Raw genomic sequence first — 25319 nt, forward strand, 5'->3', positions numbered from 1 at the left:
GAGCGTTTTCAGTTCAATTCGAGGTCACAAATGCCAGGAGAGACAGTAGCAGATTTCATCACCGCATTACACAAGTTGGCAGACAATTGTAACTATGGCCAGTTGAAACCAGAATTAATAAGGGACAGAATAGTCGTGGGTATGGCGGATACCAAAACAAGTGAGCAGTTACAGCTGAGGCCAGATTTAACACTGGAGCAAGCGATTCTAGCAGCAAAGCAAGCGGAACTGCAGAGTAGCCATTCTGCGGTGTTATACAAGGAACAGCAGAATCGTCGTGGGGAGGTTCACCGAGTTCAAGTGGACAATAGACATCGCCAAGAGGACAATAGACATCAACAGCCCATTTCCTTTAAGCATCAGTCAACAGCTAGGGGTGAGATCCGGCCCTCAGGTCAGTGCCAGTTTTGCGGTTTGAAAGACCACGAGCGTTCTAAGTGTCCAGCAAGAAATGTCAAGTGCTTTAAGTGTGATAAAGGCGGTCACTGGGCGGTGGTGTGATAAAGGCGGTCACTGGGCGGTGGTATGTAAAGCAAGCAAGCCAGGTGGCAGTTCTCAAGTGCGTCTGGTGTCCGAGACAGGCCAGTACCGGAAATGGAGAAAGAATGTTTCTTGGGTAGTTTAGCACTTGGGTCTGGGGGCACCAACAAGTGGACTGCCTCGGTTAGCATCACTAATTTTAAGTCCACAGTATAATTCCTAATTGACACGGGGGCAGACATAACCTGTGTTCCTCCAGAAACAGTTCCAGAAGAGTTCAGAAAACGGTTGAAACAGTGCACGAAAACTCTTTCAGGACCGGACAGCAGTATGCTGTCGGTTCTGGGGTGGTTGGTTCTGGAACTACAATGTAGCAGTAAAAAATGTATGTCAGAGGTTTACGTAATAGAGGGGTTAAAAACACCTATCTTAGGAAGAAGGTCTTTGATAAGTCTTGAAATTGTTCAGTTCACGGGTGAGCAATGCATGTTATCACAAATATCAGCACCCGATAAAGCAGTATACACTGAAGTACAGGTGTCTAGGGAGTTTCCAGGAGTGATCAAGGGACTAGGGAAAATGAAGGGGGAAGTGAAGTTAGCAGTAAAAAAGAATGCTCAACCTTTTGTACAGTCACTACACCAAGGGTGGTGGCTTTGCCCCTATTTGATAAACTCAAAAAGGAGCTGGCCAGACTGATTAAATTAGACATCATAGAACAAGTAACTGAGCCAACTGATTGGGTGGCTCCTATTGTGGTTGTTCCCAAGGGTGACTCAGTGCGCATTTGTGGTGATTATTCAGAATTAAATAAATATGTCAGTCGTCCTCATTTTCCAATAGCAGGGGTATAAATCAAGCTAGCACAACTCAAAGGGGCAAGGTTTTTCTCAAAAATTGATTGCAACTCCGGGTTCTACCAAATAGCGCTAGACAAAGAAAGTCAGCCTTTAACAACTTTCATCACGCCATTCGGAAGGTATATGTTCAAGAGGCTCCCATTCGGGCTTACAAGTGCACCGGAAAACTTTTCTCTAAAAATTGCTCAGGTGTTAGAGGGTATAGCTGGGGTGGTCTTTCACATGGATGACATATTGGTATTCGCGGCAACTATAAGGGAACATGATAACATTTTGAGACATGTTTTGGGGAGGCTGGAGACAGAAGGAATCACGCTAAATACCAGCAAGAGTTGTTTCGGGGTCACTAAGGTAAAGTATTTAGGATTTTCGTTGTCGGCGGAGGGTATTCAAATAGACTCTGAAAGAGTCGAGGGTATAAGTAACTTCCCTCAACCTACTACAAAGAACGAACTTCAGCAGTTTTTAGGGCTAGTAAATTTTTCAGCGCAGTTTCTTTCAAACAAATCGCAGGTGTTAGAGCCATTGTTCGTACTTCTAAAAAAAGATGTGGATTTTGTGTGGGAAGAAGCCCAGAAAACGTCATTTAGCAAAATCAAGCAAATGCTTTCCAATGCACCCACCTTGGCCTTTTTTAATCCCAACATGCAGATCATCTTGAGCGCAGATGCCAGCTCTTTTGGGCTGGGGTGCTGTGTTCTTCAGCAATCGGGAGATTTACGCCAGGTTATAGCGTATGGTTCGCGTACACTCACAGCAACAGAAAAACGGTACTCGCAGATAGAAAAGGAGGCTCTAGCTTTGACTTGGGGGGCGGAAAAGTTCAGGCAGTACCTGACAGGCATACCCATTATTTTGGAAACTGACCACAAGCCGTTATTACAAATCTTGCATACGAAACCCTTAGATGAGTTGTCACTTAGATTGCAGCGTTTTCGGATCCGCTTAATGCGGTATGACTACACAGTCCAGTATGTGCCAGGAAAAAATTTAGTGGTAGCTGACTCCTTATCCCGTAATCCGGGGAATTCATCCCAGAGGGAACAAGAGCAAGAACTGACACAGGAGGTAGAGGCTTTTGTAAGGTACATGATAGAGGCGTGTCCGGTAAAGGACGGATTTTTGCAGGTTATCAGACAAGAACAGGGACGGGATCCCACCTGTAGAAAACTACGGCAATATGCTGAGACAGGATGGTCGGAGAAGAGGGAAGTATCGGAAGAAATGAGGTCATATTATCAGTTCAGGCACGAGATTACGGTAGAAGAGGAGTTATTAGTGAAAGGTACCCGTCTGGTTATACCACTCCCTCTTCAGCAGAAATGTTTACAATTCATACATGCAGGACATCAGGGAATATCAAAATGTCGGGAAAGGGCCAAAATGTCGGTGTGGTGGATAGGATTGTCCACGCAGCTAGAGGAACTGATAAGAAGTTGCCCTAGATGCATAGAGGAAAGGGTGAACCCAAGGGAACCATTATTGCAGGAGCAGTTTCCGTCCAGGGCATGGGAGAAAGTGGGAATTGACTACTTTAAGCAGCAGCGATGGTACATGATAGTTACTGACTACTACTCGCGTTACTTTGAAATCATACCTATGTCTTCATTGGGGGATGAATTGGTCATCAAGAGTCTCGCGGAAGTCTTTGCAAGGTTTGGTATCCCGAACGTCGTTAGAGCGGACAGTGGATCACAGTTTCTCTCAGAGAAATTCAGAAAATTCAGCTCCTCATATAACTTTAGTATCATCACATCATCTCCACACTATCACCTGTCTAATGGGGAAGTGGAGTCGGCGGTGAAAGTGGCCAAGCAATTAATAAAGAAGAATGAGGATCTTACTTTGGCACTGTTGGCGTACCGTACAACGCTGTTAGCTAATGGATTCAGCCCAGGCGAATTACTCATGGGACGACACTTGCGATCTACCCTTCCGATGATGCCATCTAAGCTATCTAGGCAGATCAACCATGAGCAGGTGGTACAGAAGGAAAAACAGAGACAAATCCAACAGGCGGACAGTTATAACCACAGGCAGAAGGCTAGAAAATTACCGGACCTAGTAGTAGGAGAGAGGGTTTGGGTTTCGGATCGCAGAGAGTATGGGGAAATTGAAGCAGTGGGGCAGGAACCCAGGTCTTACATATTGAAATTAGACCAGCGAAAGTATAGGCGAAACAGAAGGTTTTTAGTGCCAGCACCATTCCCAGGGAAAATTACACAGGCAGAGAAGGGACGAGAAGGGGGGTCGAACATAGAGTTCAAGGAAAATCAGGGGCCGAACATAGAGTTCAAGGAAAATCATAGGGAAGTAGTACAAGAGCAAGAGGGACGAGAAGGGGGGTCGAACATAGAGTTCAAGGAAAATCATAGGGACGTAGTACAAGAGCAAGATAAATCCAGCAGGAGGGACGAGAGGGAAGGAGAAGAGGAGTTTAGAGGATTTGGGGAGGAGGACTTGCAGGGGCTACAGGGTGAGAAATATGAGCCACCCAGAAATTCACAGAATCATGCAAGGGGGTTAATAGAGGATAATTCTGGAGGGATAGAGTAAAGGGAGACGGATGCAAGGACATCAAAAAGACAGAGGAAGCCACCCAGTTGGTTGAGTAATTTTCATTGGAAAGGAGAGAACAGTCACAGCTAAGTAATGTATCAGGTTAAAGCTAAGTAATGTATCAGGTTAATATGTATCAGGTTAATTGTAAAGAGTATTGTGTCATATAAGGGACTGCTTGAGAGGAAGGATGTAAAGGCGGGAAAGCCAGTAAATAAACAAGATGGCTGAACAGCCTAGTGAAGTACTACTGATCTGTGTTATTTCCTATCCTAGCATAAGATAACAGTACAATTGTAAAACATAATTTTCCGTGGACAAAAAAAAGAGCCTTTTGGTATATAGTATAACAACTTTATAATATTTTTGCTTTTACCAACTGCAGTCTCACCTTAAGAAGAAAGAATATTTATAAAACAAAGATGATCACTTTTCAAGGAAAATAAATTACAGTGCAATCGTACTTTAGATATGGATTGAGCACCGTATCTATTATAGGTTTGAAATAATTATTCTACAGTAACAACTCAGCTTGTGATAAAGTGTTCACATGACTACCAATTCCCAAAACGTAGTAGTAAATTAGTGAAAAAAAGGACTTCAATATCCAAGTCATAACACCATTATTTCCCTTCGACAACTAGGTACTAGGTACCTACCTAAATACGCAAATTTGTGCCTTATGACTGGGAAAATTATTGTTTTTTTGAAACAACAGCAATTAAAAAATAATTCAATTTGTTGTTAGTAAACCAGTGTGTGCCAGTTGTATTTCAGAAAGTAGGCACTGGAGCAGAGTTGATGTTGTTTCTCACTCCTCCCGCAGGATACCTACAGCCATGGTTAATCTGGAAGTGTGGGTGCCGCCGAACACCACGATCGACTTCGGCAGCCTCGGCAACTCCCACGTGCGTGAGCTGGGGAAGATCGCTCCCCCAGGAAGGTACGTGTCTGCCACGCCGACTGCGCTTGAAGCTTGAAGCGTCTCAGGCGCGCGAGCGTGTTTGCACAGCTTCTCGAGTCACAGGCCCGCAGTAATGCAACTTGCGTCCTAGTAGAGCCGAGTCGTTGATAACGTGAACCAAAGATTGGCAGTGCCTCGCCGCGTAAAAGAAAAAAACACAAAAACTTCCGTTGTAAATATCAAGATCGCATTTATTAACTAAAATTAAACTTGCTCATTGCATATGATTCTTGCTAATCTTCGTGATCACGTTGCATGTGTCGTGTCTTGTTTTTAGCACGAATTGTGTACGGTAAAGCTTGCCCTTGGTTTTTAATTCTTTATAAAACATAAAATAAGTTCTGGGGTATTCGTTTTGCACAGCTTCACCAATATTCTGAGTGTTTCAGCATCGTCACATGCATTGTTGTTTTTAGTGGGTTGCCTAATGGTGATGACCAGAGTTTGTAGATTTTTGTGGCTAGAAATGCTACCAAGGTCTTACGCAGCTCATAGTATCATAAGGGTCCATCGTGCCATTGAAAAGAATTAAGTACCGTACTTGAAATGTTTCCTCTACGGCAACAAAGGGGCAGTGCAGCCGCACCTGGATAAATCTTGGTATGCTACTATTGCAAAGCAATTTATTGTATGGCATTTTGGTAGTCGTTAATGCCGCCACCCTAGCATTGCAGCTGCCACAATGTTCTGGGGTTGCACTGTCCGCAATAATTGCGCTTTTAGATGTCGTGCCAGTTGAGTAGAGTTTGCCCGTCGCCTAGCTGTGTTGTTTCAGCACTATCAAGAATGCCATCACACGTGATTCTTGTGGAGGCAAGTGTCGTTAAAATGTTCACTCGCCAGAAATGCTTAAAATAAATAATTTAAAAACTTTGTGTCATAGTGAAAACAAAATCAAAAGTAACATGCGTTATTTATTAATGCTACATTGACTGTTGTTTTGTGTGTAGTTAGAGATATTAAAGGCTTTTTCTTTGGTTTGTTTTACAGATTTGGGTGGTTTGTTCCTAAAGATCTGTCTCAAATCATACCAGGAATGGACCACTGGCACATCTTTACGGATCCATCGTCTGCCAGTGTGTTTAACGTCTCAGAATCGGATTGGAGCAGGATTGTCAGCTATACCAGGGATGAGAAAAACAAAAAGTAATCTTGCTTGGATACTCCCCCCTCTCCATATAGATTCTCAAATTTCATAGATAATAATATTTTGAATTATAGCCACCAGTGCTTGAATTGCTATACAAATCGAAATAATGCAAAGTGATTTCTGTCATTTTCATATTTTCATTTAATAATCGTATCACTAAAAGAAAATCTTCATGTTACCTGTTCTGTATAAATTATCTTTTCTATCAGGATTTCACTTAGGTTACCACTGCAAAAGCTCTGTTCGTTTGCAAGAACTCTGTGTTGCTTAATTTAGTGCTTTTTAAGGGATTTATGTATTTATGTATTTTTTACAAGTATCATGTGTACCAATATTATGTTGTATAAAACATTTCTTTGTTGTATGTGCAGGTACTTCTGCGAGGAAAGTTTCTGCGAGAATGGAATGTACGTTCCCGATCGCTGCAAGTCTTTCAGGCACTCGGCAGTTTCGTGCGCAGTATTGTTCGCAGGATTCTCACGTGAGTTGCTGCTTCTGTGTCATTCACCCTATCACAAAGGCGTTAGTGCCTGACTTCCAACACAAATGTAAAAGGAGAAAAATAAAAGATTATTTACAATAACCTGACATGGAAGGAGGGTTCACATTAGTAACATAGATATTCAGCTTACTTACTTATCAATACCACTTCTCTGCATATTAATTTTCCCTTGGTATTACCTGTATTGGCTTCGATAATTTGGCAAAATAGATTTTTAATGTTCGACGATCGTTAAAAAAATAATTGTCATAACCAAGAACCCCATTCCAGTGGCAGATTTAAAAACTAATGAAGGGGATAAACATCATTTTATCCTGTGTAAGTTTTGATTAGATAGATCTTCCCTAGATTACCAACTGCTGTACCGTAATTCCCAACCACCTTCATAATTTATTAGCTGCATTCAGTTGAAGAAACCACAGTTGGTTGTGGAGGTTTGTCGACCCGCCACTACCCGCCTGCAACTGACGGGCCGAATGCTTTGCGGTGCCCCAGGAGACACGAGGTTCGTGCAGCAGCACATAGACGAGATGCAGCTGTACGTGAAGGTGGTGTGGCTGGGGCCGAACCTGAGGAACGTGACGAGGGACCTGGCCAGGCGCTACCGGGACAAGGGAGCGCCCGCCCGCTCCCTGGCGATCCTCACATGGATCCCCAGCGCCGTGACCGCCGACAGGCGCAGCTCCTTCCTGGAGGTGGCCTTCCCGCCCTGCGACATGTACAGTCCCCGGGCCGGCGCGCCCTGCCACTACGTCATGCAGCGCCTCGTCAAGCTGTACTGGATCAAGCTGCAGTCCGGCGCCTGGCCCGCCTACGAGGTCAGCCGCTCCCCCTCCTTGATGCGGGCGGCCCAGCAACAAGCAGAGCCCCCCTTCCCCTTCCCCCCTACCTTCCATGTTATTAGAACACGTTTATACACTTGTCCATAATGACGTCATTATTATAGATAAAAACTAAACATTTTGCTAGCAGTTACTTGATGATTTGTTATTACACCCATAGCTCAAGATGTGTCTTAGCGCCCCCCCCCCCCTCCCTTTTACCCCTTAGTTTTTTTTGTTTCCACCACTGCATAAGAACAAGGCGGGAGATGTAGAAGTGTGATTCTTAAAGCCCTTACACACGATCAGTCTGAAATCAGGCTGTGAGCTCAGGAGCACTCAATCTGTACTGCAGTGTGTAGGATCAGCATCTTGCCAGTCCAAAGAATCAGTCCATCAGTCCATCAGTTAACTTCCAAACTGTTAGTCCAAACAATCAGTCCATCAGTTGACTCTTTCATTACTTTTCTATTTTTTCTTCTTTTTTTTCTTCTAAAAGTGCAACTGCAATTGCAACATCCAAAGTTTCTTTCATATTCTACAATGAAATGATATACATAAAACAGCAACAGCAACTACAAGACCTGATCGTGTGCTATGTTACTATGTTAGTATAGCTATATTAGTTCATATTATATTAGTAAAGCTACTATCTAGCGGGTTGAGAGTTTTCTCCCCTAATGGTTAGCCACACGTTCTGTGAGCCACGCTTTAAAATTGCTTCTTTTCTGTGGTCCTGTATCTCCATCTCTCATGCCATGTTCATTATTTTCATTTCCTATTCAAGGGCTATTTCTGGTACATTCTTGGAATGCACCTTGCAATAGGAATAAATTGATTTTAAATGTTTTTTTGGATAACCGCCAATACCGGTTATACTGTATATCATAGATAAACCTCAATATCAGACAAAAATGAAGTGCATATGCAAACATACAGAAAGCAAGCCACAATCAGCCAATGAGAAATTGGGTGGTGGGGGAGGGGGTAGAAGTGCCCTGTGGTGGCCAGTCTCATAAATAGCTTATTAAAAAAAATGTAAATCGGATTCTAAAACATTGATTTTGCTAGAAAAAATTATGTTTGATGCCGGGAGATTTATTGCTCTCCCCACTTCCTGTGTGTCCACTTCTGGTGTTGTATTAAGATTTCAGAAATAGCACTCATTTATTAGTAATATGTAATGAGAAAATAAAAATATATCTGCACGGCATACGAGACTTATAGCTTTGTCTTACGCACCATGTTGGTTATTTTATTTTTATTCTACAGTTAGGGACAAGATTATGTGGTGAATTGCAATAAAACTGAAATAACACAGAAAAGTGCGTCAGTTATCCACATAACACCGAGATGCAACTAAAAATCATTGAATTATTATTCAGAAATATCGAAAAATTTAAATTGAATCACAAAATTCTAATCTTTCAATATAATATAATTTGATTAATGTAATTTAATTAGCTTGAGATTTGTACCAAAAGGTATATGGTAAATAAATTGAAGAATTTAGTTTTTTTTTATCTTGCAACTGGTATTAGCAACTCATTTTTATATTATGGCATTGGTAATTTTTCAATTACACAAATAATTACAAATTTATTTTTATTCTGAGTAGTTAAACTTTCTTATTAAAAATTATGTGCATTGTAAAAGAGCAATATATAATGGCCAAAATCTATTTTTTTAAATTTTTTTAGTATTTTGCTATATTCATGAATCAACAGAATCATTAAAGTAAAAAAACACCTTTAAAACTGAAATTAGCATAAAAATAACCACATACATAATCTTGTCTTATTTAGAGTCAGTACTATTATTTGTTACAGTTGTTTGGTTGGAAATTTTTATCACGATATATTTGCTAAACATTATCTGTGAGCTGTATTATGTCATGCAAGTGATTACAAATGCAAATAATTGTATCATGACATTTTAAAGTCATTAGAGAACACGTACTAAATTTAAAATATGTGGTTTTCTAGTATCAATGGTCACACAAGTTAGGGCTGAACTGTGCCCTAAAATACCTATCTTTGAATGAATTATGAAATAAACTTTCTGAATCTTAATGCATCCACTAGAATTTTTTTTACATGCATCATTAGTGTGCTTTCTAATTAGTGTTCATTGTTTGAGAGAAACAGGTATGTATATTTATATCATGAATGATCTCTTATCAATGTCACTTTTTACTAAACAATAAAATATATTTCTTGTTGTCGTAGAAACAATTATCAAAATCTGCCTGATACGCTTTGACAAGTTGTTGATTTATGCATGTGAATTTTGGCATTAGTACTGACTTTAACAGTAAAACTGAATTTTTTTCTCCCCCTTCAGGCATTGCGGAAGATGACTTTCACAGAAGACGAGTACAACGACATCATCAACTTGTACATCGAAGGAGAGGGACGGAGCTACGAGAGCATTGCCTGCGACTGGATGTCGACTAACAGCGCTGTTTGGAAGCAGTGGGTCCCAAGCATTCACGAAAAGAATGTGCTTCGCATTGGAGGCATCTTTCCGATCAGCGGATCGTCATATACCGCCAAGGGTATTGCCAGAGGTGGGTGTTAATTCCACTTAATGGTTTTGAATTGTACGGACCGTAGAGTCCCTTTAATCCGAAAATCCGCCTAATCCGAACAGGGATAGGACAAAAAATAATAATTTTTATAATATTTAAGAACCAGGAAAAGTAAAGAAAAACAAGTTTTTTCAAGTAATGTTGTACGTTTATTAATATGTACATAAGAAACTTATAATTTATATATTTCACTGTCTAACTGAAAAGAGAAAAAAATAGGTTTACGTACATAGTACTCAAATACACGTATGTACATATTGAAAAATTTTGAATTTACTTACATACTACATGTAGAATTGATGTTCTGTACAGGATTGACACAAAAAAATGTAAAAAAGCAAAGAGGCAAAGTCAGTAATCTTCCTTTGACGCAATGCACTAAATCAGCTTGAAGATGCAATATTTCGCCAACGCCGCATAAACATAACATCTGTCGGGATGCATCGGCATGTTGCTCGATGTAGCGTAAAACCAGATCAAGGGCATTGGCTGCGGCAGTGTGAGAAACATCAGTTGGCGCTTTCTCTTCCTCCTCACTGTCGTCTGCATCGAGATCAGTTGACGTTCCCTGCATAGCTGCTACGATATCTTCATCTGTGTATTCCTTGTCACCACAGTCGTCAATGGCCGTCCACATTACTACGCACTCTTCTGCATTTTCGCAACCTGGTACAATTTTTTTCACTAGTTGAAGAAGTTCAAACTTTTCTTTTGCTGGGGGGAAGACCATTTGGACAAATTCTAAATCAGGAGATTTTTCCATGATTTCTGTAAATATTCCTTTTGTTTTTTCTCCCAAGCTTCTGCTAACCAGTAAATGACATCTTTGATGGTGAATTTCTTGAGGTTATGCAAGATTGTCAGTTCTTCATTCTCTTCAAGCATGCTACGAAGAAGCATTTTTCTGTAATTCTGTTTCAAAGCCTGCAAAACTCCGTGGTCCATTGGCTGCAAAATTGAAGTGACGTTTGGTGGGAGAAAAATGGCTTTGATATCACCGCAAACAAGTTGCATTTCTTCAGGATGTGATGGAGCATTGTCTATGAGTAACAAAGCACTAGGAGACAATCCATTTTCTTTGTTAAAAGCCTTTACTTTTGGCACAAATTTTTTTCAAACTATTCTTGGAACAAGACACGATCCATCCAAGCTTTCTTTAGGTTTCTGTAAAATATAGGGAGAGTGTTTATGTTCATGTTTTTAAAACAGTGTGTTTTTGCCGATTTGCCGATAACCATCAGTGGAAGCTTATTTGTGGCACAAGCATTGCAGCAGGCTAACAAAGTTAGGCGTTGTTTATCCATTTCAAACCCTGGTGCAGATTGTTCCTCTTGTGATGCAAGACTTTTGGTAGGCAATACTTTAAAGTTAAGTCCCGTCTCATCTGCATTATAAACTTGCTGTGGCGCGTAGGAAGAAATGATATCTTTGAACTCCTCAAGGTATTGAATAGTTGACAGTTTCTCCCCAGTAATTGTAAGCTGCCTGATTCCATGTCGTTTCTTCCGTCGGTCTAAGGAACCGCAACTAGCCGTAAATGATGTGTCACTATCTATTAGCTTGTTTAATTGAAGCACTTTTTCTTGATTCAGAGGGCCAGTGATAGAGATTCCTTTTTGTCTTTCTTGGGTAAACCATAAAAAAATGCTTTGTTCAATTTTTTGTAAGAAGACACTGTCGTTTTGCTACTTTTTTCAATAATTTTTTCATTTGTGGTAGTACAAAACTGCTCAATTTTACCTCTGTTTTTTTTCCAATCGGAAATAGTTGCTTTGCTGACACCAAATTCTTTGGATAACAGAGTGGCACTTTCACCTTTGTCAAGTCTTTTCAGCACTTCCAGTTTTTCTTTTAATGTACACGAGTTATGTTTACGCTTGCTTGTCATAATGACAAACAGCAGGGACAGGCACAGAATGTAAAAAACCACACTACACACTGCTCACAAGGGCTCACAAAACACAGGGCAAGTGCGCAGTAGCAGGTGACACAGCAGTAGCATGTTACGCACTGACTGTCTGACTATCATTTGGGAACGGAAGAGGAGAGGAATGCGTAAGCCTATGCCGGAAGGAGGAAGGGGGCTTTGTTTACTCTGGTTGAAGGTTACTTACTCCCTTCTGCTAATACACACTCACAAATCGTCTTTCATTTCAACCTAATGTTGTCACGTAATGTAGGCTGTTGGATTTGTTGAGTATTTGAAATTGCAGTTTAGGCTATGTGAGTAATTAAAAATATATGATACTAAATATGTACACTAAATAATAAAGGTTTATTTTTCGTCTGACCTTTTGTACATATTTGACATATCAGACACTAAATACGCCTCAAAAAGATAATATATGGCATTATCTGACAAAATTCCGCTAATCCGAATTTTCGCTAATCCGAACAGGGTTCAGTCCTAATTAGTTCGTATTAGCGGGATTATACTGTAGTATGCTTTTGGAAACCCCAAAAACAAGTTTGAGTAATGATTAGATCATTCCGTTAGTAAAGGCAATTTCTCCGGAGATGTGGCTGTTCAAATGAACCGTGCTCTGACTGCTGCTTATTGGAGAGATAGAGAAGCATTATAGAAATGGTATTTTTACTAGGAACATTTGGCATCACTAGAGTGCATTCATACAATAAAGTGAGTTATTAAAAAATGTGATGTGGCCTTTTTCAACAGACCAGTTCAGTTTAGCAACTTATTTAAATGATTGTTTCGTCCACAGCCGCACTGATGGCGTTAACAGCTGTCAACAAGAACGATACCATCCTCAGAGACTACCAGCTGGTGCTTAATGTGGACAACGGCCAGTGCAAGTCGGACGTAGTCATGAAGACGTTTATAGAATACATTATATTCGACATGTACAATGAACTCGCCGGCATTTTGGGTAACCATCAAGCATTTCAGTATTTTATCTTTCTTTTCAGTGTTACCTTAGGGATCATGGCAGTGGAGTAGCTGGATCACTCGCCTGCCTTCAAGGCGATAAGGTGATCCGGGCCTAACCCAGTTGAGGCTGTAACTTTCTGGCAGTGGTGGATCTAGCTTAGAATTTTGGCAGGGGTGTATGCCCGGATGGTTTTGGGTCATATGGAATATCCCCCAGTTATCACATTTTATGACGCCATGTTAACAGAAGTTTAATTTATCAGTACCATTAAGAAAATTTCAAATAATAAATTTTTCAAACAAACTTAACCGACTCCAAAAGGCCTGGTGCTGCCATGAGTAAATTGTTGTACTGCAGTTTATTTGTGTAGTTCTGTGACTTGTTTTTTTGGGTGGTCGAGGGGGGAGGTTTCACCCCTCCCATAACACTGCTATTGCCTGTTGGTTTATTTATGGTACTTAATTTCTCATAGTTTCCGATGACTTTGATGTCATTGAGATGATAACCCTCGTTCATTCATTCGTTAGTTTATAATTTATTTTTATTGTATAAGTGGTGCAGTCAGAACCCATAGTTTTATGGATGGCTTGTGGCCTTCTCTAACTTAACACTATGCCTGAACGATCTTTTCACCAACGGTGATGATGGGTTTAGAGGGGGAGGGGGGGGGGGGGCATGGAATTGAGCCCCTCACCAAAGTAGCCCGCTTGTGCTTGCAAAATCGTAACTGATACACATAAATGTCAAAATTATTTTTTATGGAAAATCCTACAAATTTGCAACCCTGATCACACACACACACACACACACACACACGTGTGTGTGTGTATATATATATATATATTTTAGAGCTGGGTCAATTCCATATTTTATCGATTCCGATTCCGATTCCTAAAATGCTTCGATTCCAGGTTCGATTCCGATTCCACCAAAAAAATTGCCATGTACCTAATCATTAAAGAACTTAAAGGAAAAATACAATATACCATGATTCCAAACAAACTTCTATTTCAAGACAAAGTTTTTAATGCAATTCTAATGAGAACTCAGCTGCTTGTATTATGCTAATTAATTCATAAGTAATACAAGGTTATAATTTCATCAATTTATAGAAATGAGAATTCAAGTGTATTTACAAAACAAACTGAAATATTAAAACAGCATATAAATCAAAAATAGAATCTTCTGGTACATTATGAATTTCACTGGAGTCCCCCCAAAGCAAGATAGGTCCTACTTATGTTGAGTCCGAAAATGTTTTAATAGGTTGGTTGTTGTCTTTGTTGGCCCACGAGATATTTTCGTGTTACAATAATTGCATATTGCAAATTTGTCATCGAACGGGTAGATTGTAAAATGTTTCCACACTTCAGACATGATTTTTTATTTCTAATACACCGTTTCACGTGTGTTTCTGCAAAAACGAGTTATATACATCACAGAAATGTGTGTACTGTACTATACTATAGTAGAAATAAACTGACCTCATCTCTTGAATAATAGTAATTGAAACCACGCGTGTTAATAGAAACAAAAGTGAGGTTACGACATAAAGTAGTAGATAATATGGAGGCTTTCTTGTTTCATCTCATTCAGTGAGTGCTCAGCCGCGTCAAAATGTACCATCTATGTGCGAAGCAAACGAAAAAAAATTAATGAATCAGACATACTAGTTAAATATATTATTATATTAAATAAAAATACCGTGATATACCGTATTGGTCCGAATATAAGGCGACCATTTTTACATAAACGAGAGATGCAAAAATTGGAAGTCGCCTTATTTTCGCACCCAAGACGTCAGAACCGCAAACATTAGTTCCAAGCTGAAAGCTACAGTAGAAACATTGTTTAACAAAACGTTCACGATTTTTTATATTAACTAAAACTTTGTTACCTCACACGGGGAAAAACGATAAATCCACCAAATATTGCAGTAATTCACAATTGTTTGAAGTTGAAAATTAAAATATTTGTTCTTGAGTAAAAACGTGAATGTTGAAGCATCTCAAAATGGCAACCTTTTATTTCACAATTCATATTTGTACTTTGTGTACAATCGCGTGTTAACATTTACGGTAATTTATCTTCAGATTTGTAACGGAAATATTTGTACTAAAATATCACAGTTATTTTCAGAACGATTGTTTACATTTACAAACATTTAGGATGTAATGTTTGGAAATTCACGGCTGCCAACTGTCTTTCCACAATATTTCTTTGTTGTAAAACGAACATTGCCGAACACGCACGAAGACGCCATATTAACATGAATTTGGTACGTTGCTTCAAAAGCTATTTTAATAATCCACTCTTTATTTATGTAAAAACCTTTCATAATTATAATAGATTATTCTTTCAAATTCACAGAACAGACTCTCTCTGTCAGAGAGTAATATGGACAAATATACGCGGTCACGTAACCGAAGTTATTCATGGCCGTATGCTTCATCATGTCAGCTAGCCACTTAATTTGTTCCGGCAAGATGCATTCTTTGTTTGCTTTTTTTTACGTTAAACACACTACTAAATAGTAATACACCTTGTTCTGTGGTAATACGTAGCTTAAGTCAAACGGAAAGTTAAATGCTGTATTTTAAGAGTGATTAATAGCCATTGTAAAAATTTTAAATTCGTAGATACAGTAAACTGTGAAAAATGAACAATCACACATCGGTGGAACGGCGGTGAACGAGCTCTAGACAAATAAACAGCTCTGAAGATGACAATTATGCAGCTTCATTAGAGTAAACATACGAAAAAATTTCTAGTGTAATATTTAAAAATGTAAATATTTTCTAATTGGTTTCTTTTGACTTTTAGGGTAGGCCATTCAAACTTATTTTAAATAAGTAATGTGATAAATATAAATTAATTGTTATACATAAATGCAAAAACGATTTATCAACACAAAATGTCTAATGAATTTTCACATTAATTTCTATCAAAAATTATTTTTACATTTGTTTGGCCTCCTGAAACTGCAGGTCGCCTTATATTCGGGGTCGCCTTATATTCGGGCCAATACGGTATTACGTGTTTTAACCCAATTTTAACCATTTTAAAACTTCAAACAAAAGAAATTACGATAGAGAATATTGCTTTTGTTGTGTTTGCACGCTCTGTTAGCTGTTTACAATGTTAAAGTATGGCGGGCTCGGCTAGATGAGATGATATTGTATTCATAATTTGTTTCCTTTGCTTTCTTTACGTATTGTGTAATTCAACACGAAACAAGTTAAAACACGGTTATGATTCTAGAGTTTGAAAAACAAATATTTCATTTGATCCTAATGAATTTTATAATGTAATTGTATAAGCTGAAACTGAAACGAATATAAACGTGATTTAACTATTACGTAATTTACCGAATTTTGAAATCAAAGTGCAAGGTGAGTTACATAAATATTGTGACAATATTCTGGCCGAAAGAAACTGTAATTTTAGCAGAAATCGCTGGTTTCATTCAGGAAAAAACTTTTTTTCTCTAAATTATTAAGAGTGCTTAGTACCATACTAAATACGATACGATTCCTTGAAACTTGGTGGAAGAATCGACGGTTCCGATTCCTGGCAGAATCGGCGGAATCGTAGCACCGAAGAATCGACACAACCCATCCCTAATATATATATACGTATATAAATTTGAACTTTTAGTAGTACATCCCAAAAACTAATGCACTTTCCTGACATTTAGCATAACAACTGAATACATATTCTTTCTTCAGAAAAAATATTTATACTGGTGAATGGTTGGCTAGTCTAATTATTTGAAAATTTAAGTACTTCTTTTTGTGGAATAATTTGTGTGACACAACAGCTTGATGCCTCACATGAATTTTTCATAATGTGCACCCATTAATGGACTGGACCATACGTGTATCAATTCAAGGAACGCTGTGGGGAATACTCAATAGTTACAGAACCTATGTTAGTATGTGAACTTGAAACTAGATTAAGTTTTATTAGTAATGGTTATTTTTTATTTATATGTATTCGTAAAAGATGCCTTAGGTGACATGGCTTCTCACACAGTAATATCTTACCAATTTTTCCATAACTTTTGGAAACGCTGCCGCGGTGATTTGTTTTTGGGTGGCGAGGGGGGGGGGGGGTGATATATTTTCCCTATTACCCCCTTCTTGTGCACGACACTGATTTTGATATTGTTTTTTTTTGTATGAAAAGAGGAAACATGCCAAACCATTAGGATAGTATGAATTTTTTATTTTAAATTTAATTTTATAACTTTCTCAGAAACTTGCATGAGGTCAGAACTACTGCAGCTCTCGACTACAGTAGATAGAAGTGTCTGTCGGCTGGTTTCCATTATGATGCTGATTTTGTAATTTTTATGTTATGTTAGTATGTACATTAAAAATTCTTTGTGAAGGTTCAATAGAATTTATATAAATGTTGATATTGTTTTAATAGGCCCTGCCTGCTCAGACACTGTGGAACCCTTGGCCGGAGTTACAAGGCACTTCAGGACCGTTGTGATCAGTTACAGTGCTGAAGGTTCTACATTTTCTGATCGAGAGAAGTACAAGTATTTTTTCCGCACCATTGGGGAAAACAAACAATACGAGTGAGTAATCACTGGCTTGTGTGTGTAATAAGCCTCGCAGGGAGAGTTCTATCACATTAATCGCTGCCACAACGAGGTGATAAAAATCCCCTGTACCCAAATCCTACCTGCTCCAAATTCCTAAAAAAAAGTCTATCATTCCCATTAAAACCTCCTCAGTGGGAATGTACACTATACTGTACATTCCAATCTGGTACGCTTTAATGCCAAGAAAGCACTTGTAAAAAATAAATTGTCAGATAGTGGTTTTATGACTAACTAGTAATTTTGGAAGAGGTTCCAGCAAAGAAACCTTAAATATTCTTATTATTATAATAATTATAGCATGTACAGTATATTGTACATTTTCTCAGAGTACAAAAATATTTTTCTGATAAATTGGTACTGAGGAGGTTAACAAAAGGAAAGAATTAGAAAAGCAGAAACAGAAGGAAAATTGGTTCTATAAACTGCTTCTCCTCCCCTCCTCCTCACTCCCGGGATTCCTCCAAAGTAAAATTATGTGTGTGTAAAAACATGATAAAATTTTTCTGTACGGTAGTAAGAAATTATGTCAACAGAGTTTTGGTGGAAAAATGTGTGATATAAAATTCATTTAAAAGACTACCGAAAAATAAAAACTCTATTTTGCTTGAAAATGGTTTGCGAATGATTGAAGCAACTCTACGGCAAAGCAAGCTTGGACAACTTTAAATAGGTACTAATATTCCAAATTCATGCTTTAGAGATAACAATGAAAAGATAAATTATATTATGTAAAGAGGCCGGTGATGTGCTAGTCAACCGTCGTCTGTGAGTGAAACCATCTTTTGGAGGCTTACAATGCAGAATTTTTATGGCCTGATAATAAAAGAGAGAGCGCTAATAATTATTCCCAGTAAACTACCTGTAAAAAAATTAATGACTGTCTGAAATGTAAAGGCAATTATTGTGTCTGTCTCAAAAGAAACATAGTAGTCGGTTACCTATTTAAGAGCAACTTTTGCCTTTCACCATCATTTTGGAAAATTTGAGTAAATTATATGAATATGAAAATGTTGCTTTTCTGGCATATTGTGGTCATGTGTATAGTTTTAGTTACTTTATGCATGATAATATCATTTGGTGTGGGTTCAAGATGTACAGTATGTTAAAGCAGCTTTTATTTTGTCTTGTTAAGACCATGTTTTGCAGGAAGTGTTCACATAATTTAACCAGGCACTTGGATGAATTTCAAATTTTTTTTGGTCAAAATGAGAATTCTTCACTTTGGGATTATTTACTCTGAAAAGTTGTAGTGCTTGTAACTTACTTGAGTCATTTGTTTTTTGCATATACTTGTGTAAAAATGTACTTAAATGTGCAAAATAATTCGGGGAAATATAACACCACTTAGGGCTGTATAAATCCAAACACAAACACCTTTGTGGGTGGCAAGAGTTCTGAGTTGCTAATAATCACTGGAAGGTCCTCTTAATATACCATAACAACCAAGATTTTATGTTTCATGATAATAATTGATCAAAAACCGTGTCTTTTTGACTGATGTGTGATGCTTTTACAATAAAAGTTTCTAAATGAGTATGTCTAAATTTTCGAAACAAATAAAATTAATCTGTTCAGTATTTTTGTATTTGAGAAACATTAATAATGTCATAATGTAAAAGTGAGTTGCAAAATTAAAATAAAGAAAAATGTTTCCAATTTTTTGCATAAAATATGGTACAAACTTCATGCTAAATAAATTACTTTCATTGACTTTAATATTTAAACGATTACGTACTTGATATTTGTCATTTGAGATAATTTATGATTGAAAATACTGAGTAGTATCATTATTTTAATTGCATTTTGTTACTTTGTGGATTTCAGTGTTAAATGGTGTTTTCACATGCTTTGTGGGATTATTCCAGTTTTATGGTAATTCGCCATATATTCTTGTTTGTAACTACATATAGCAAGAATTTAAATTTATCAATAAAGTTTGTAAAAAAATTGTTTAGCATGTTTAGTTCAGATTTAGCAGACTGTAATTGAAATTTTACTATCCATTCAAACTTCCTGCTCTGTAACTCATATTGAGTACTGCGAGAGTGGCTTTGAAGGGTTGTGGTTTTTTTTTTTTCCCCACAGGGAAGTGTATCTGCAACTTCTGCGGAGATTTCAGTGGAGACAGGTGGCAGCACTGACAGAGGATGGGCAGAAGTACACAGAGTACATATCTGACCTGCAGGACCTTCTGGAGAAACACAACATATCCGTTTCAAACAGGAAGTTTCCACGAGATCGTAAGCAAAATGAAATGATGCAGGTAATGAAGCACATGTTTATACCGTAGTATCCACTATGCTAAGTTGAATAATACAATTTTACTAGGGATGGGTCGATTCCATGTTTCCTCGATTCCGATCCCAGTTCTAGAATTTCTTTCGATTCCAGTTATGATTCCGATTCCATATTGAAATTCCCCATTATTGAAGATTCTGTAATTTTACAGCCTCACAAGTCACTATTAAGCTATATTTATTTTATTGTGTGTCCAAAGAAAAGTTAAGTTAAATAACTTTTTCAATTAAGTTTAATGCAAAATACTATTATATTTAATTTGTTAAACCTGAGTTTAAGATGTTTTCGTAACATGCAAAAAGAAAATTAAAAAAGTATACAGTGGACTGTTATGTATCGACCACGCGGACATGGCGGCTGCTGATGCTCGACTGGTTGAGTGGCGCATCGGTCTATGTTGCCAACCTGAGTCACCAAATATCCTCATCCATACTATATACAACACTTCCCCCCATTTAATTTGTCACATAATCATCTAACTTTCTTGGTGGCACTCGATGTCTCCTCGAGGACCTGTCCTGAGTACGGCCTAGTACAGAACTGGAAGGAAAACCCCTGAATGGAGGAGATCCTTGGGAGATCCCCGGGCTGTTTCCATATCCAGGCATCTCGGAAGCTGATTTTACGGGTGTCCCTGCTGCCGCTGTGGACTCATCTGCAGTCGTCCGACCCCGTTCGCCAGTTGGTTCTGCTGCTGTTATGGCCGCCGCTGCTGGCTGCTGCGTACCTTCACTGCTGGGGCGAACTCCGGATGCAAACTGGTGTGGCCGCAGCAAAAACGTCTGCTCCCTACAGGACACTGCCTCCCCAGGACACTGTCCCCTGTCTGGCTGGCTACTTCTTCGACGTAACTGATCGACGTGCCTCCTGTGTAAGCCTCCTTGCTCATCTTTGACCCCATATATCAGCAACCCTTCTACCCCAGAGATCCAGCCTGGTATCCACTTTGGGACTCTTCTATAATTCCGCAGCCACACTGCCTCACCTTCTCTGAAGTGTCGAATCCGCGTTGCTACCGTATTGTCCGCCTGACTTCTCTGCACTGTACCTGTTGCTGGATGGAGTTTTGTCAAAGCTGTCTGTAATGATAGCCCCATCAACAACTCCGCGGGAGTTTTCCAAGTGTTATTTTCCCCTTGTCTTGGCGTAGTGCGCCATGCCAACAGCGTCCGCGCTATTCGAGTTCGCCAGTCACCCAATACCAGTTTACGGAGTTTCACCTTGAAAGTTTGCACCGTCCTCTCCGCCAACCCATTACTCGAAGGATGATAGGGTGGTGCGAAAACCATGTCAATGCCATTATTTTTTAAAAACTGTGCCATCTCTTGGGATCGGAAGGCTGTCCCATTATCTGCCACCACAGTGTGTGGCAGTCCATGATAACCGAATATGTCTCGTAATTCTTGAATTACGGCTGTTGCAGTCATACTTCCCACTTGCCTGACCTCTGGCCACTTGGAATACGCATAGACTACAATGAGAAAATTAGCTCCTTGAAATGGTCCCGCAAAATCTATGTGCAATCGAGACCATGGTTTGTCAGCTGTGGGCCAGGCTACTGCTTTAACCTTAGGTGGATTATTTTGACACTGCTGACAACTTTTGCATTCCTTCACAACCTGTTCAATTGCAGCATCTAGTTTTGGCCACCAAAAGTAACTCCTTGCCAACGCTTTCATATGCACCACCCCATCATGGTTTGCATGAAGCATGCTCATCACCTCTGTCCGTAACTGTGGTGGGATTACTACCCTGGATCCCCACAACAAACACTCCTTGTGAACAGACAGTTCCAGCTTCCGTCGAACATAGGGCTGCATCTCCTCTGTCACTTGATCTGGCCATCCATTTTGTGTATATGTCAACACCTTGCACAGTACATGATCCTTCCCAGTCTCTCTTGCTATTGTCTGTGGATCGACAAACACCTCCCCCGCTTCTTCCAGCATGAGAATTTCACTGGGACCTGGAACTGGGAATGCAGGTGACTGCAGAGGCAATCTGCTAAGGGCATCAGCATGCTGTATTTGGGTCCCTGGTCTGAATTCTAGTTCAAAATCATACATTCCTAACATCAAACTCCATCTCAACAATCGCGGTGAAATGGTATCTGGAACGGGCTGCTTGGGATGGAGAAGGCACAAAAGTGGCTTATGGTCAGTCACAATCTTGAACTGTCTTCCGATCAAATATTGTTTAAATTTGGACACCCCAAAAATGACAGCCAAGGCCTCTTTGTCCACCTGCGCGTAGTTTCGTTCGCTCTTTTGTAGTGTCCTAGACCCAAATGCGATTGGAGCTTCCGTCCCATTACCCAGATCATGGGCCAGCACCGCCCCTACCCCATACTCAGATGCATCACATGTTAAAACTAAGGGTTTGTTTAGGTCATAGTGTATCAAGACTTGCTCCGATCGTAAAAGCTGCTTGGCCTCTTCAAACGCCCTTGCGTGTGCATCTGTCCAGCACCATGGAGTGTTGGCATCCAGCAGTCTGTGAAGAGGCTCTAATACATCTGCTTTGTGACAAAGAAATCTCTCATAAAAATTCAAGAGACCCAAAAATGCCTGGAGCTCTTTTTTGTTACTAGGTTCTGGCGCATCGTGAACTGCTTCAACCTTACTTGAAAGTGGATGGATACCCATCTTGTCAATTCTGTGTCCCAGGAAAACAACTGAATCCACCCCCCAAACACATTTTTCACTCTTTAACCTAAGCCCTGCACTTTGCAACCGTCCCAGGACTTCACGGACACGACTCCAGTGCTCATTGTCACCTCCTCCGGATATTAATATATCATCAAGTAATACTACTGTACCAGGTATGCCAGCAAGCAAGGTGTCCATCAACCGCTGGAATATCGCTGGACCACTACTTATGCCAAATGGTAATCTCTTAACTTTGAACAACCCCTTCATGGTATTTACCGTAAGCAATTTTGCTGTGCCCTCATCTACAGTTACCTGCAAATATGCTTCCTCCAGATCCAGTTTTGAGAACATCTGTCCTCCCTCTAGTACTGCTAGTGCTTCACTGACAGTGGGCAATGGGTACACACCAGTGTCACACACGCTGTTTACAGTGCCCTTATAGTTCCCGCAAAGCCGAATGGACCCGTCTTTCTTCAAAATGGGTATGACTGGAGTCGCCCAACCCGAAAAGTCCACTGGTTCATACATTCCACGCTGCACTAACCTATCTATTTCCTGGCTCACCTTGTCTCTCAAAGCAAATGGTATTGGCCGGCTCTTTTTAAACACAGGGTCACATTCTGGTGGAACTGTTATTGTCACTTGTGGTCCTACATATTTTCCCAGCTTATCTGCCTTAAACACATCCGGAAACTCCCTAACAATCCCTGCTGCCAAGTCTTCCCTAACCTTGTTCACCCCCACTAACTTAATTCCCAGAGGTGCAAACCAATCTCGTCCCAGCAAATTCGGCCCTTGTCCTTCCACCACTACCAACTCTAGGAGTACCGCTGACTCACGCCCCTTCAGTTGTACAGCAACTTCCATAACCCCCATCACCTGTAGATATTCGCTGGACCAGGTGCGTAATAACATGTCCTTCCTTGTCAGTGGAGGTTCCTGAGGCCACAGGGCCTTGTAAGTTCTCCCGCTGATAATCGATCGACCTGCCCCCGTGTCAACTTCCATAATCGCTGATTTCCCATCCAGCAACACTTCCACACACCACGGTTTCCTGGGCTGTTTTCCCGCATATTGTACAGCGTATATTGCGTGGCAGCACCTTCCGAACAATCCTCTTCAAAATGCTGTACTTCCTGTGCCACTTCTCGTTGCGCTAGGTCGTTTGTTTTCGAAACTCCCTCATGCTTTTTTTTTGTGATACAAGCCCGCTCAATGTGTCCCCTCTTTTTACAGAACCGGCATACAGTGTTCCAATGTCGGCACGTGTCTGCTGCGTGCTGCCCATTACAGCGCCAACATAGCTGGTTCTCGTTGTCTCTTCCCTTCCTTATCGCTTCCCTTTGTCTTCCCAGTGATATAGTGTTAGACTTAACCGAACCCGCCGGTTTTGAATATCTTGACACGCCATTGTTCACTTTGTGTACACTCTCTTCCACTATTGTACTGTCTCTCAAGTCCGCCATGTTCTGTCCAGTCGCCTCTGTTGCCATCGCAATATCCACTGCTTCTTTCAGGGTTAGTTTCTCTTTAACGAGGAGAGCCTGTTGCACTGATTTATCCCTTACGCCGCAAACGAGCCGGTCGCGAAGCATTCGGTCGAGGTCCGAGAAATTGCAGTGTGTACTTAGCCTTCGAAGCTCTGCTATGTACACGGCGATCGTCTCCCCATCTTTCTGATCGCGCTTCAAAAACTCAAAAGTTTCCACAATTTCACTAGGCTTCGGGTGAAAGTGATTATTTAATATGGTGAAGACGTCCGTCAAGGAAACTGACGCGGTCGACTTTGGTGATACTAGCGACGTCACCAGCCCGTACAAATCGGCGCCGCACACGGTATAAAACACTGCCCGCTTGGCCTCATCCTCCGTGATAGTGTTCGCGATAAAATAAAACTGTAACCGTTCGCGATAAGAATTCCACGATTCTTTCTCGGGCGCGAACTCTCCGATGGCTCCGATTAAGGCCATATTGTACACGAATTGTTATCCGTTTTAACCTCGTCGCCAACTGTTATGTATCGACCACGCGGACATGGCGGCTGCTGATGCTCGACTGGTTGAGTGGCGCATCGGTCTATGTTGCCAACCTGAGTCACCAAATATCCTCATCCATACTATATACAACATGGACAAAACAGTTTACAAATTTTTGTTTAAAAAAATCAACATTTTCACACGCTCAGGATCAAGCCTGCTACGTTTAACATCACATATGTTTCCAGCCGTGCTGAAAAGTCTTTCACTAAAAACAGTTGAAGAGGGAATGCACAAGTATTTGTTTGCTAGCAACTGCAAAGTTGGAAAGTTTTTTCTTGAATTCCAGTATTCTGCAACAGACGTGCTGGGTGACACTTTTTCTGCGAAGTAGGTATCACACTCATTTTCAGCTGTTTGCGAGGGAGAGGTTCTTTCAGCTTGGCCAAATAAGCTGCTGTACTGTGACCAAATTTCTGTTGGAATTCCTGATTTATCACTGGTCTCGAAATGGGGACTTTCCTCTGCCTAAAACATTTGAAATAAAAATTATTTACAAATAGCTGTGTGTGTAAGAATTTATTTAATAAGTTAGAATGTGTGAATAAAAAATATAATTTATCATTACATACCGTGCTTTGAAAAACTTTGTTTGCTTCCACCAGAAGATGTGATTTTGCCATAGCCAAATCATCTTTCTCTTTAAATGGGACTTCCTTAAATCTTGGGTCAAGTAATGTGGCAATCTGGTAAATAGGGTGCTTGTAAACATCTCCAAAACGAAGTTTTAATGATGCCTGGAGATCATTTTTCATGCCTTGTAGGCCTGAACCTACAGGAGCTGGTTTGCTAAGTTCATAATCAACTATGTATTTTCAGCAATGGGATTACCTAGACAAGTAAATAAAAACTCAAATTATAGTCACTTATGAATAATAGCTTACAGCAATAAAATAAAACAA

At 39.9% G+C, this 25319-nt stretch overlaps 1 protein-coding gene across 5 annotated transcripts in view; it reads left to right on the forward strand.

Moving 5' to 3' along the window:
* The window catches only part of LOC134534441 (atrial natriuretic peptide receptor 2-like), a 368135-nt gene that overhangs the window by 306369 nt on the left and 36447 nt on the right, over positions 1 to 25319 (forward strand). For all 5 annotated transcript variants that reach the window (XM_063372934.1, XM_063372918.1, XM_063372911.1 and 2 more), the window contains 8 exons: positions 4726 to 4842; positions 5854 to 6009; positions 6385 to 6494; positions 7011 to 7333; positions 9680 to 9905; positions 12650 to 12814; positions 17252 to 17405; positions 19518 to 19695. In XM_063372934.1, the coding sequence (XP_063229004.1) occupies positions 4726 to 4842; positions 5854 to 6009; positions 6385 to 6494; positions 7011 to 7333; positions 9680 to 9905; positions 12650 to 12814; positions 17252 to 17405; positions 19518 to 19695 (1429 nt within the window). The remainder of the gene's footprint in view (positions 1 to 4725; positions 4843 to 5853; positions 6010 to 6384; positions 6495 to 7010; positions 7334 to 9679; positions 9906 to 12649; positions 12815 to 17251; positions 17406 to 19517; positions 19696 to 25319) is intronic.

The sequence above is a fragment of the Bacillus rossius genome, chromosome 1 (genome assembly GCF_032445375.1).
Source record: "Bacillus rossius redtenbacheri isolate Brsri chromosome 1, Brsri_v3, whole genome shotgun sequence".
Lineage (NCBI taxonomy): Eukaryota > Metazoa > Arthropoda > Insecta > Phasmatodea > Bacillidae > Bacillus > Bacillus rossius.